Source organism: Leucopleurus acutus, assembly GCF_964270905.1.
Source record: "Leucopleurus acutus genome assembly, chromosome: 3".
Lineage (NCBI taxonomy): Eukaryota > Metazoa > Chordata > Mammalia > Artiodactyla > Delphinidae > Leucopleurus > Leucopleurus acutus.
In genome coordinates, this window is record NC_139145.1 from 40,282,870 (window position 1) to 40,296,269 (window position 13,400).

A 13,400-nucleotide genomic window follows, 5' to 3' on the forward strand; every position below is an offset into this window, starting at 1 on the left:
AAATAGGTATCTTACCTCCTTTCTTAAACTGCTCATTTCCCTCCTCCTTTAGTCTAGAGCTCTCTTCTCTCCTTCTCTGAAAGAGATCAGAGAATGACATAAATTCTCACAATATTATGATAAATGAACAAAAAGGTCAGCTTTCATTACACATTATGCTATTCAACAGGCAGCAGCTTGACTTTTGAGAACTGGGTCAGTTTTATCTAAATCTCAAACATACAGAAAAAAACACATGACATCTGGATAATCATCAAGTGAATTCTTGATGTTTTAAAGATAAAACCCAGGTTTTCTATGTTTCTAGCTTTTGCACGGAACAGTAATTTCTATTTACTAAAAATGAAACTAAGTATACCCACTGGTACGCTTACCATTATAAGTTCAAATTCTAGGTCTGCTACTTATTAATTGTAGAAGATCCTGGACAAGTTCCAGATCGTTCTGAGCCTAGTTTCTTCATCTAAAAATTAAGGCTTTAATAGATTTATGGATTAATGTGATAATTTATGTAAAACTCCCAATACACCGACTGGCAAATAAGGGCTCAATAAATATGAGCTATTATTTTTCTGTAAAATAAATAATGTAATACTTACTTAGCTACAATTGCAGTTTGTGTCATAAAGGAGACATACAGTAGCCACCAGAGCGCATTATGGAGGACAAGTCTTATTTGCAGGGTCAGGCAGTATGCAGTTAGCAGGCTAACACAGGGAAATCTGAAGAAACCCAGAGAAACCTCTCTTTTCTTAGCTTCTTCTAACAACTCAGAAATTAACACAGATGGCCAAGCACTCTTTGAACTCAAAGGCAGAGTGAATGTTATTCTGTAGAGCAAAGATGACACGTGCCGAGTCCCTATGTGCTTTCAGCCCTGAACATCTTAGCAATATGGTCGGCAGAAGCAGAACTGGCAGCAGTGTCTGCCTGCCACCTTTTTTTTTTTTTTTTTTTTTTTTTTGCGGTACGCGGGCTTCTCGCTGTTGTGGCCTCTCCCGTTGCGGAGCACAGGCTCCAGACGCACAGGCCCAGCGGCCATGGCTCACAGGCCCAGCCGCTCCGCGGCATGTGGGATCTTCCCGGACCGGGGCACGAACCCGTGTCCCCTGCATCAGCAGGCAGACTCTCAACCACTGCGCCACCAGGGAAGCCCTGCCTGCCACCTTTTGACAGCATTTTTAAAAAAGAGAGAATCTCCAAAAATCTCTTCCTTCATTCTTGAAGCTTCTGACTAAATAAAAACTTCAAAGGGAAGAAATAAAGTTAGCAGGGTTTTTCATCTACAGTACAAACTGGGAGCCTAAACAATTGGTACTCTTAAGATTAGGAACTAAACTAAAAATGTTATGTCTCTGGAGAAGATCTGTAAATGAGCTGTTGAGACCAGGGTGCTTTCCAAATACCTTATTACTATACTCTGGATGAAACAGAACACTTGATGAATCTCAATAAAGAAACTAAAAGGTAGGTATAAACTGAATTTAATTTTTATGACATCTATTAATGTTCAGCAGACACAATAATAATTCATTTTAAGATACAACATATCTGAAGAAGGACTACTCTAAGGGAATACAGGAAAAAATAAAATGGGTAGTGGTGATGGCAATCAAAACACAAAAATGTGGCCACATTTACCTAGTACTACCCAGGAAGGAGGTGCTTGAATTATAATATCCTCTATTGTACTGGTTAGGATTTTTGGATGCTAGCAAAAGGACTATCTTAGGCAAAAAAAAAAAAAAAAAATTACTGGAAAGCTACTGTGGGGCTCACACAATCAAAGGGAGGCCTAAAATACACACTTAGAAAACAGGCAGGACTCAAGTCAGCTCTGTTAAGTCAAAAAGCAAGAAAACGTAAGTGTCTTTTAGTGGAAAAATCTGGCCAAGATAGGACTAATAGCAGCCAATAAATCCTAACCATTCCCCTTTCTTTGTCCTGATCCAGATTTAAAGTTTTGGTCAGAAGCATCCAATGAGCCAAGCGTAGGTCACATGCCTTGGCTGTCAGAAAACAGAGTGAGGGAATTGGGGGATTGACTGGCACTCAACATCATTACAGCACAGGGGAATTTCCTCTACATGAGAAAGGGGATTTGATGCTGGAGGCCAAGAAAACCCCATAACAAATCCAGTTAAAAGTTATTTCAAAAAAAAAAAGTTATTTCAACCCCAAATAGATAAAGCAATCTTGAGAAAGAAAAACAAAGCTGGAGGCATCATGCTCCCTGATTTCAACCTATATTACAAAACTATAGTAAGTAAAACAGTATGGTATTGGCATAAAAACAGACACATTGATCAATGAAATAGAACAGAGAGCCCAGAAATAAACCCACACACGATCAATTAATTTACGATAAAGGAGCCAAGAATATACAATGAGGAGAGGACAGTCTCTTCGATAAGTGGTGCTGGGAAAACTGGACAACCACATGCAAAAGAATGAAAATGAACCATTATGTTATACTAGACACAAAAATTAATTCAAAATGGATTAAAGACTTGAACGTAAGACCTGAAACCATAATACTCTTAGAAGAAAACTAAGGCAGTAAGCTCCTTGACATAGGTCTTGGTAATGATTTTCTGAATCTGACATTCAAAAGCAAAGGCAACAAAAGCAAAAATAAACAAGTGGGACTGCATCAAAATAAACAGTTTTGGACAGCAAAGGAAAACATCAACAAAATAAATGGAAGAAAATATTTACAAATCATATACCTGATAAGGCATTAATATCTAAAATACATAAAGAACTCATACAACTTAACAGCAAAAAACCTCAAACAATCTTATTAAAAAGTGGATGAAGATCTGAATGGACATTTTTCCAAAGAAGACATACATGGCCAACAGGTACATGAAAAGACGTTCAACATCATTAATCAGCAAGGAAATGCAAATCAAAACTCAATGAGATATCACTTCACACCTGTTAGAATGGCTATTATCAAAAAGACAAGAAATAACAAGCATTGGCAAGACTGTGGAGAAAAGAAATCCCTTGTGCACTGTTGGTGGGAATGTAAATTGGTAGAGCCACTATGGAAAACAGTATGGACGTTCCTTAAAAACTTAAAAATAGAACTACCATATGATCCAGCAATTCCACTTCTGGGTATTTATTTGAAGAAAATGAAAATACTAACTCAAAAAGATATCTGCACCCCCATGTTCACTGCAGCATTGTTTATAATAACCAAGATATGGAAACAACCTAAATGGCCGTCAATGGATGAATGGATAAAGAAACTGTGGTGTTACACACACACACACACACACACACACACACATACAACAGAATATTATTTAGCCATAAAAGAGAATGAACTCTTCATATTTGTGACAACATGGATGAACCTAGAGGGCATTATGCTAAATGAAATAAATCAGTCAGAGAAAAACAAGCACCACATGATCTCTCTTATATGTGGAATCTAAACAAAACAACAAAACAAAAAACACCAGGCTCAGAGGTTGGGGCCGGGGGGTGGGGGTGGGGTGGGGGTGGGAGAATGGGTGAAGGGGTTTAAGAAAAACTAAAAAACATTTTTGAATTCTAAAACAATTTCAATTAGGGTAAAATCAAAACCCTATAAATATTAGGGAATTCATTCGATCAATTTTAAATTCACTCAAAACCACACACACACCCATGTATCACTGGCTAATAAAGTTGTAACAATGAAAAGTTGTTTTCACATTAGAAAATATATTAATGCAAGGTAGCATGTTAATAAGTTAAAAGAAAAAATTATAGGATCACATGAATAAATGCATCACAGGTCTTAAAGGTCTGGAATATATTTTAAAAAAACTGTTATATCAAAAAAATTCTTTAGAGAAGGGCAACTCATCAAGTTATTAGAATTTAATGTCCATACATTAACAATTTCAATCTATTTTAACTCTAATTTCAAGCTACTTTCTGGTCTATAATCTGTTATCCAGTGCCAAGTTACCAGGAATGTTCTATGAACACAGATGAGTCTTTCAGACGGCCAGATCAGGCTCTCGTGAAGCTCGCATGCATGTGCGTGCGTGTATGCGTGCGTGCGTGTGTGCCTGTGTTGTGTGTGTGTGTGTGTGTGTGTTTTAAGAGCTTAATCATTATTTGGTAAATTTAGAACATTAACATTTCAATGAGAAAAGCCTAGATCCAAGGTACACCCAGAAGGAATTATTGATAAGGGGCAGCCTGAGCAGGGAGCCTGAGAAAAGCTCACGGTGTCTTTATAACTAGGCCTAAAAGTTGAACTGGCCAAGAGGTGAGCTCCAGAACGTATTTCAGAGGCCAATTATTCTAAGGAAGGAATTTTATTTTTTGGTCTGATAAATCACAACTCAGTGACCCATTAAGCAGTAAACCCCGGAAAAATAGCTGCTGCTTCCACAGATTGTGTAAATTGAGGATTAATTCAAGTATCAATATCACGCTGAGTATCTCCTTGGCAACAGCTAAAAATAGCACTTTGAAGAGAAAGCTGCACTATCTCCCAGCTGTGCCAGGAGACTAACTTGATCCCAGTACAAAGACTAGGATTTATTCTGCTGCCGGAACATACTCTTTTTTCCAAAGGATGGCACGCACACTGTAATATTACGGAATCCAAGGACAGATTTCATCGTGTGTAAGTCTTACTTAGCATGCTAAGTGCCAGCAGTATTCACACATAAGCGAACTGGTAGTGCTGGTATCCTGCTGCATTACTGGGTGCAAATCTTCCAGGTTCTCGTCTAACGTGTTTAGGAGCCCTCTCACATTCCTCCACAATGCCTTTTAACACATTGCAGAGACCTCACACGGTAACATCTGTTCTAGAATTGTATTTGCATAAGAATGGGGACCATTCTTACAGGGCTCTTAACTCAGTAGTCCTCCCCATCACTAAAAACTCAGGGAGAAATAGTGACATTACCTTGCACTGTAAATCATCACAGGAACTGCCAAGGAAAACCTCAAAAAGACAATGCCCTTGATGAATGGAGTTTATTTCAACAGTTATTACCACAACTGCAAACTTTTCAGCCTGGCACTCAAAGTTCACTATAACTTATACCAGTATAGAATTTCATTGCTTAACACCTGCTGTCACATACATTAGCTCAGCTCATCTGCTTCCCAAGACAATTCTGAGAGATGGGCATGGAGGTATCTACATATTTTACAGGTTAAAAAAAAAAAAGATTCAGAAATCTTTTATTCTTTGCAACAAACTTCTATTCCAACCTACTCAACCTAATCTCCCATTACTACACAAGTCATCTCTTCTAGACAGCTGGCTCTCTTATTCTTCACTCCATTCTTTTGCTTACCTACCCACCTTGGAATGCCATTGTTTTTCTTCTAGATTTCCCTTCCAGCTGCCCAAAACAAATTTTCCTGTTTTCAAAGTCTAGCAAAAACCATATCTCCTCCCCAGGACTACCTTTCACTTCCTTCCCCACATGATCTTCCTTTGAATGTAGACTGTACATAATGCCTCTAATTGGGTAACTCAATTCTACCTCACAGGTTATTTTTAAAAATTATAAGAGGACTTCCCTGGTGGCGGAGTGGTTAAGAATCCGCCTGCCAATGCAGGCGACACGGGTTCAAGCCTGCTCCGGAAAGATCCCACATGCCGTGGAGCAACTAAGCCCGTGCGCCACAACTACTGAGTCTGTGCTAGTGTCCACAAGCCACAACTATGGAAGCCTGTGCACCTAGAACCCGTGCTCCTCAACAAGAGAAGCCACTGCAATGAGAAGCCCGTGCACCACAACAAAGAGTAGCCCCCGCTCACCGCAACGAGAGAAAGGTGGCAAGCAGCAACGAGGACCCAATGCAGCCAAAAAAAAAAAAAAAAAATTATAAGAGAATTAAAAAAAGCACTGCAAAAAGTCTGGAACGTTATAAAATGCTCAGATGGTTTCATGGGTTGAAGAACACTGTACATTCCTTAGGCGTGGGCAAGAGGGGCCCGTCAAGGTCCTCTTCTGACCGCATCCTTCCTCCCGTGGGGCCCCTTTAGACCATGCTCCAGATTTTTTACCTAAGTTTTCTTAGCCCACTTCTAGGATCTGCGTAAACCTTTGCTTGGATCTGTCCCCCAAGGGTGAACTTTGCTGCAGGTGTACATTATATTCCAGGTGCAATACTTTGTACTCTGCCTTCCCCATACCTGGAATCAGCCATTTCTCCAAGGAGTCCTGGATTCTTTTAGTGGGGAATGGCACTTAGAAACCAAGATCTAGGTGTTACTAGGGAGTCACTGCTTTTAGGCCCTCTCAGTGAAGATACCCATGAAAATACATCTTAAATAAAACAAAAATCCCAGGAGTCAGAGAATACATACAAGTGAAATCTTCTATGTATGTATTCAAGTAAGTGAATACCACACCAACTCCCACAGTGAAAACTCTAGTTCCCAGTAACAGCAATATATTTACTCATTTGCTCTATCCTAAAATAAACAAAAATGTTCAAAATTACTATATGATTATCACTACCTATAACCTACTACGTAAAGTTCAAGATTTCATTGCAGTTCTTTCCGACTTTAGGATATATTCTACTAAGGGTATACAGTCAGAATATTATGTCCAAAGTTATTGGAATTATCTTCTCTATGTAATCAATTTGATATAGTTATGTTAACATGTAATCAATTTGATATAGTTACATTAATTTGTTCCTCTTTGTAATCCATTTTAGGCTTAATTTTCCTTATCCTTTCTGATTTAATTTTAACATTTGAATGTGTAAAATGTTTAAACAGTTCAAAACTCAATACTAGGTGGGACTTTTTTTTTTTATAAAGACACGATTTTTTTTTTTTTTAATTTAAAAAATTTTTTGCTTGCGTTGGGTCTTCGTTGCTGTGTGAGGCTTTCTCTAGTTGCGGCGAGCGGGGGCTACTCTTGGTTGCGGTGCACGGGCTCTAGGCACGCGGGCTTCAGTAGTTGTGGAGCACGGGCTCAGGAGTTGTGGTGCATGGGCTTAGTTGCTCTGTGTCATGTGGGATCTTCCCGCATGCCTAGGGACCAGGGATTGAACCCGTGTCCCCTGCATTGGCAGGCAGATTCTTAATCACTGTGCCACCAGGGAAGTCCCTAGGTGGGACTTCTGATGTGTCTAAATGAGGAGGTTTACAAACCCTCTAACCCAAAAGCAACTACAAAACTGGACAGAAAGATAAAAAACAACCATTTCAGTGTCCTGGAAATTGATTACAAGATTAACAACAAAGTGAGTAACACTTATTTTAGGAAAAACTCATTTAGGAAATAACAATGAAAATCTGTGGCATACTTGCTAGAGACTGCTCCCCTTTTTCCTCCCATCATTCAATGTGGTAATTCTAACACCGCAAGGTAGGTTGTGAATAACCAGCAGTTTCACTGACTTGATTCAAAGAAGGTGAAATAATCCATGCCCAGTGGTGTTGCAATCTGAGTGGCTAGCAAACAGGGAAGGCCAGGGGTTCTACTAATCTGTAGTAGCAGTCCTGGTTGGGCAAATAAGGGACCCATGGGTCAGACAAATGTAACAAGATACAAAGAGACAGTCATAGAGGCACTTGACAAGCTCTTCAAATATCCTGGCTGACTGGAGTTGGTGTGCACACTTGAGAAGGATGGAGAGGGCTGAAACTATTCATGCATCCTTGTTCTATTAGAAGCCTGTGCACATGTGCTGAGGAAATGCAAGAGGGTCCAATGGGGCAGACCTGAAAACTATCTGAACTTAGAACACACTTATAAGTCCAAACATAGATCCAATGACAGCAGGTGGAAGCCGTATCGATTTGACATGTTTGAACATAATCTCTGACCAGTACTGCATGGCCACTAAACTGTGTGGAAACAGAAGCAACCTCAAGAAAGCCAGACTTAAAAATAAAAACAGGAACAAAACCAAAAACCAACTGAGCAGAGCCATCAGTGGCCATACATCCCAGAGGAAATGAATCACACAGCTAAGTCCAGGTAAATTACTAAACAAATAAGCAGACAGGCAAAATAGCAACAACAAAAATAATTGGGGGGTGGGGGAAGGTCAGACTTTAGAGTTGCTACAATATTACTTAAAATGCCCAGATTCAACAAAAAAAAAATTGTAAGACATGCAAAGAGGCAAGAAAGTTTGACCCACAATCAGGGGGAAAAAAGCAGTCAACAGAAACATGAGTATATACAGATCATCCGGGGAAGCCCCCTCACCAGTGGGGAGATCAGCTGGGACAGAAGGGGAGCTTTGGGGGCTTGGAGGTAGAGCCCAGCAACCGGTCTGTGGCAGGCAGGACAGAGTGAGATCTACACAGACGGTGCATGCCAAAGCCCTGAGCTCCCCAGCCTGAGACGTGTGTCTGCTGGTGCAGATGGGGGCTGGGTGCTGGAATGTGGGGTCTGGAGAGCAGACCCAGGTAGAGGACTGCTGTTGGCTGCGAAGAGACAGCCTGAAGGGATGGGACTGAGGAGCTCCGCAACGTGGAATGTTTGTGGAAGAAACCTGGGCCGCCACAGAGATGCAGCTCCATGGCTGAGTGGTGCATCAAGGGTGGGGCTGCCACTGCAGCCTTTCCCCATGCACCGGCCCCTGCCTCCACAGGCACTAGGAGGGGCTCCCACTTGGGTGGACTTGCTGCCCTGGTTGCCACCTTGGCCCCCTCCCGCCTGGGCAGGCTCATGTGCCCCGGGGCAGCCTCAAGAGCAGATGCAGGTGGGTGGGTAGCCCACACGCAGAGGTGGGGCTGAAACCACAGCTGAGCCCCAGAGGCCGTGCAACTACGAAAGAAGAGCTGAAATCTCTCCTCACGGCTGTGTGAACCATGGATTTATATCTCCCGCTGCCAGCTTTGTAAATTCAGCGCCTGCAGAACATCCAAACAGACGAGGGCTCCTGCAGCTGAGCCACGTCTAGCTCTAGCAGCCGTGGGCTTTGTGGGCACATACACACAAGGGGTTGGGCCAGGCCAGAGTCTGGGCTGCTTCCCTAGCTCCCACAGAGGGTCCAGGTGCACGATTACTGCAGTCCTATGACCTGACTTCAGTGGATCTCTGCGGGTGTCCTGGTGAAAACAATGCCTCAGAGACACCAGAGCCAATTGCCAGCATACCCACAGTTAAGGCGGGGCCGAGAGCAGTGCCAACAACAGGGTAATTTGTGAGTGCGCACAACTGGTGAAGGGTGACGCAGCAGAGCACACTCACAGGTGAACAGCTCCAGAGGAGGAATACTCAGTGGCTTCTCTCCCAATGGGAGTGCTCCAATCCTGCCTATCTTGCACCACAGATCAGAAACACACCTCAGAAATGGATCTGGGGGCTTCTACTTCAACAAATGGGTAGCAGACCCTGCCCCTGACAGGGCAGTGACAACCACAGAGCCAAGGGGAGGCCCTGCTCAATATCCAGTGCAGGCTCTGGCCACCACAACATCAGTCACACCTCCTATCAAGGGGATAATAGCCAGCATACACTGAGGAAAGAGGTGGCAGACATTCATACAAAAAAAAAGCCCTTGCACCAAAAAATATTAAACCCACACAGGCTACACAGGGATGCTCCCACATAAAAATAGCCCTCTAAGACAGTCTGAGGGTCTGGCACCAGGAGGAAGAACTCCATGGCATTTGGCATTGAACGCCAGTGGGGCTTGAGCGCAGGAGCTCCACAGGGCCAGGAGCTCTTGGAGGGTGCACACAAGGTCTCACAAGCGCTGGGACACAGCACAAAGCAGGGAATATTGACTGGCGGCCCCACCCAATAGCCTGCAGGTTCCAGTGCTGGGATGCCTCAGGCCAAACAACCAGCAGAATAGGAATACAGTCCCACCCATCAGCAGACAGGCTGCTCCCAGCCACCTCAAAACACACCCCTTCACACGGCCCTGCCCAACAGAGGGACAAGATCCAGCTTCGCCCACCAGGGCGCAGTCACCAGAAGCAAGAGGAACTACTATCCTGCACCCTGTGGAAAGAAGACCACAAACACAGAAATTCAGACCAAATGACATGACAGACGAATATGTTTCAGGCAAAGGAACAATATAAAACCTGACAGGATCAACTAAATGAAGAGGAGACAGGCAATCTATCTGGAAAGGAAATCAGAGTAATGATAGTAAAGATGATCCGAAATCTCGGAAAAAAAACGGAGGCACAGACGGAGAATCTACAAGAAATGTTTAACAAGGAACTAGAAGAACTAAAGAGCAAACAAACAGATGTGAACAATACAATAACTGAAATAAAAACTACACTAGAAGGAATCAACAGCAGAATAACTGAGGCAGAAGAACGGATAAGTGACCTGGAAGACAGAATGGTGGAATTCAATGCTGCAGAACAGAATAAAGAAAAATGAATGAAAAGAAATGAAGACAGCCTAAGAGACCTCTGGGACAACATTAAATGCAACAACATTCACATTACAGGGGTCCAGGAAGGAGAAGAGAGAAAGAAAGGACCCGAGAAAATATTTGAAGAGATTATAGTCGAAAACTTCCCGAACATGAGAAAGGAAATAGCCACCCAAATCCAGGAAGCACAAAGAGTCCCATACAGGATAAACCCAAAGAGAAACACACCAAAACACACAGTTATCAAATTGGCAAAAATTAAAGACAAAGAAAAATTATTGAAAGCAGCAAGGGAAAAATGACAAATAACATACAATGGAACTCCCATAAGGTTAACAGCTGATTTCTCAGCAGAAACTCCACAAGCCAGAAGGGAGTGGCATAATATACTTAAAGTGATGAAAGGGAAGAACCTAGAAACCAAGATTACTCTACCCGGCAAGGATCTCATTCAGATTCGATGGAGAAATCAGAAGCTTTACAGACAAGCAAAAGCTAAGAGAATTCAGCACCACCAAACCAGCTCTACAACAAATGCTAAAGGAACTTCTCTAAGTGGGAAACACAAGAGAAGAAAAGGATCTACAAAAACAAACCCCTAAAATTAAGGAAATGGTAATAGGAACATACATATCAATAATTACCTTAAACGTGAATGGATTAAATGCTCCATCCAAAAGACACAGGCTTGCTGAATGGATACAAAAAACAAGACCCAATATCCATATACATGCTGTCTACAAGAGACCCACTTCAGACCTAGGGACACATACAGACTGAAAGTGAGGGGATGGAAAAATATATTCCATGCAAATGGAAATCAAAAGAAAGCTGGGGTAGCAATACTCATATCAGATAAAATAGACTTTAAAATAAAGAATGTTACAAGAGACAAGGAAGGACACTATACAATGATCAAGGGATCAATCCAAAAAGAAGATAGAACAATTATAAATATATATGCACCCAACATAGGAGCACCTCAATACATAAGGCAACTGCTAACAGCTGTAAAAGAGGCAATCAACAATTTAACACCTCACTTACACCAATGGACAGATCATCCAAAATGAAAATAAATAAGGAAACAGAAGCTTTAATTGACACAATAGACCAGATAGATTTAATTGATATTTATAGGACATTCCATCCAAAAACAGCAGATTACACTTCCTTCTCAAGTGCGCATGGAACATTCTCCAGGATAGATCACATCTTGGGTCACAAATCAAGCCTCAGTAAATTTAAATCATATCAAGCATCTTTTCTGAACACAACACTATGAGATTAGAAATGAATTACAGGGAAAAAAACGTAAAAACACAAACACATGTAGACTAAACAATACGTTAGTAAATAACCAAGAGATCACTGAAGAAATCAAAGAGGAAATCAAAAAATAGCTAGAGACAAATGGCAATGAAAACACGACGATCCAAACCTATGGGATACAGCAAAAGCAGTTCCAAGAGGGAAGTTTATAGCTATACAAGCCTACCTCAAGAAACAAGAAAAATCTCAAAAAACAACCTAACCTTACACCTAAAGGAACTAGAGAAAGAAGAATAAACAAAACCCAAAGTTAGCAGAAGGAAAGAAATCATAAACATCAGAGCAGAAATAAGTGAAATAGATACAAAGAAAACAATAGCAAAGATCAATAAAACTAAAAGCTGGTTCTTTGAGAAGATAAACAAAATTGATAAACCATTAGCCAGACTCATCAAGAAAAAGAGGGAGAGGACTCAAATCAATAAAATCAGGTGAAAAAGGAGAAGTTACAACAGACACCGCAGAAATACAAAGCACCCTAAGAGACTACTACAAGCACTCTATGCCAATAAAATGGACAACCTGGAAGAAATGGACAAATTCGTAGAAAGGTATCACCTTCCAAGACTGAACCAGGAAGAAATAGAAAATATGAACAGAACAATCACAAGTAATGAAACGGAAATTGTGATTAAAAATCTTGTAACAAACAAAAATCCAGGACCAGATGGCTTCACAGGTGAATTCTATCAAACATTTAGAGAAGAGCTAACATCCATCCTTCTCAAACTCTTCCAAAAAACTGCAGAGGAAGGAACACTCCAAAACTCATTCTATGAGGCCACCATCACCCTGATACCAAAACCAGACAAAGATACTACAAAAAAAGAAAATTACAGACTAATATCACTGATGAATATAGATGCAAAAATCCTCAACAAAATACTAGCAAACAGAATCCAACAACACATTAAAAGGATCATACACCATGATCATGTGGGATTTACCCCAGGGATCCAAGGATACTTCAATATACGCAAATCAATCAATGTGATACACCATATTAACCAATTGAAGAATAAAAACCATATGATCATCTCAATAGATGCAGAAAAGGCTTTTGACAAAATTCAACACCCATTTATGATAAAAACTCTCCAGAAAGTGGGCATAGAGGGAACCTACCTCAACATAATAAAGGCCATATACGACAAACCCACAGCAAACATCATTCGCAATGGTGAAAAACTGAAAGTATTTCCTCTAAGATCAGGAACAAGACAAGGAAGTCCACTCTCACCACTGTTATTCAACATAGTTTTGGAAGTCCTAGCCACAGCAACCAGAGAAGGAAAAGAAATAAAAGAATACAAATTGGAAAAGAAGAAGTAAAACTGTCACTCTTTGCAGATGACATGATACTATACACAGAGAATCCTAAAGATGCCACCAGAAAACTACTAGAGCTAATCAGTGAATTTGGTAAAGTTGCAGAATACAAAATTAAGGCACAGAAATCTCTTGCTTCCTATACACTAATGATGAAAAATCTGAAAGAGAAATGAAGGAAACACTCCCATTTATCACTGCAACAAAAAGATTAAAATACTTAGGAGTAAACCTACCTAGGGAGACAAAAGACCTGTATGCAGAAAACACTGATGAAAGAAATTAAAGATGATACCAACAGATGGAGAGATATGCCATGTTCTTGGATTGGAAGAATCAATATTGTGAAAAGGACTATATTACCCAAAGCAATCTACAGATTCAAT

At 40.9% G+C, this 13,400-nt stretch overlaps 1 protein-coding gene across 2 annotated transcripts in view; it reads right to left on the reverse strand.

The window, feature by feature from the left end:
• TTC1 (tetratricopeptide repeat domain 1) overlaps positions 1–13,400 on the reverse strand; it is an 80,257-nt gene that overhangs the window by 20,682 nt on the left and 46,175 nt on the right. For both annotated transcript variants that reach the window (XM_082837334.1, XM_082837333.1), the window contains exon 4: positions 16–76. In XM_082837334.1, coding sequence (XP_082693460.1) covers positions 16–76 — 61 coding nt within the window. The remainder of the gene's footprint in view (positions 1–15; positions 77–13,400) is intronic.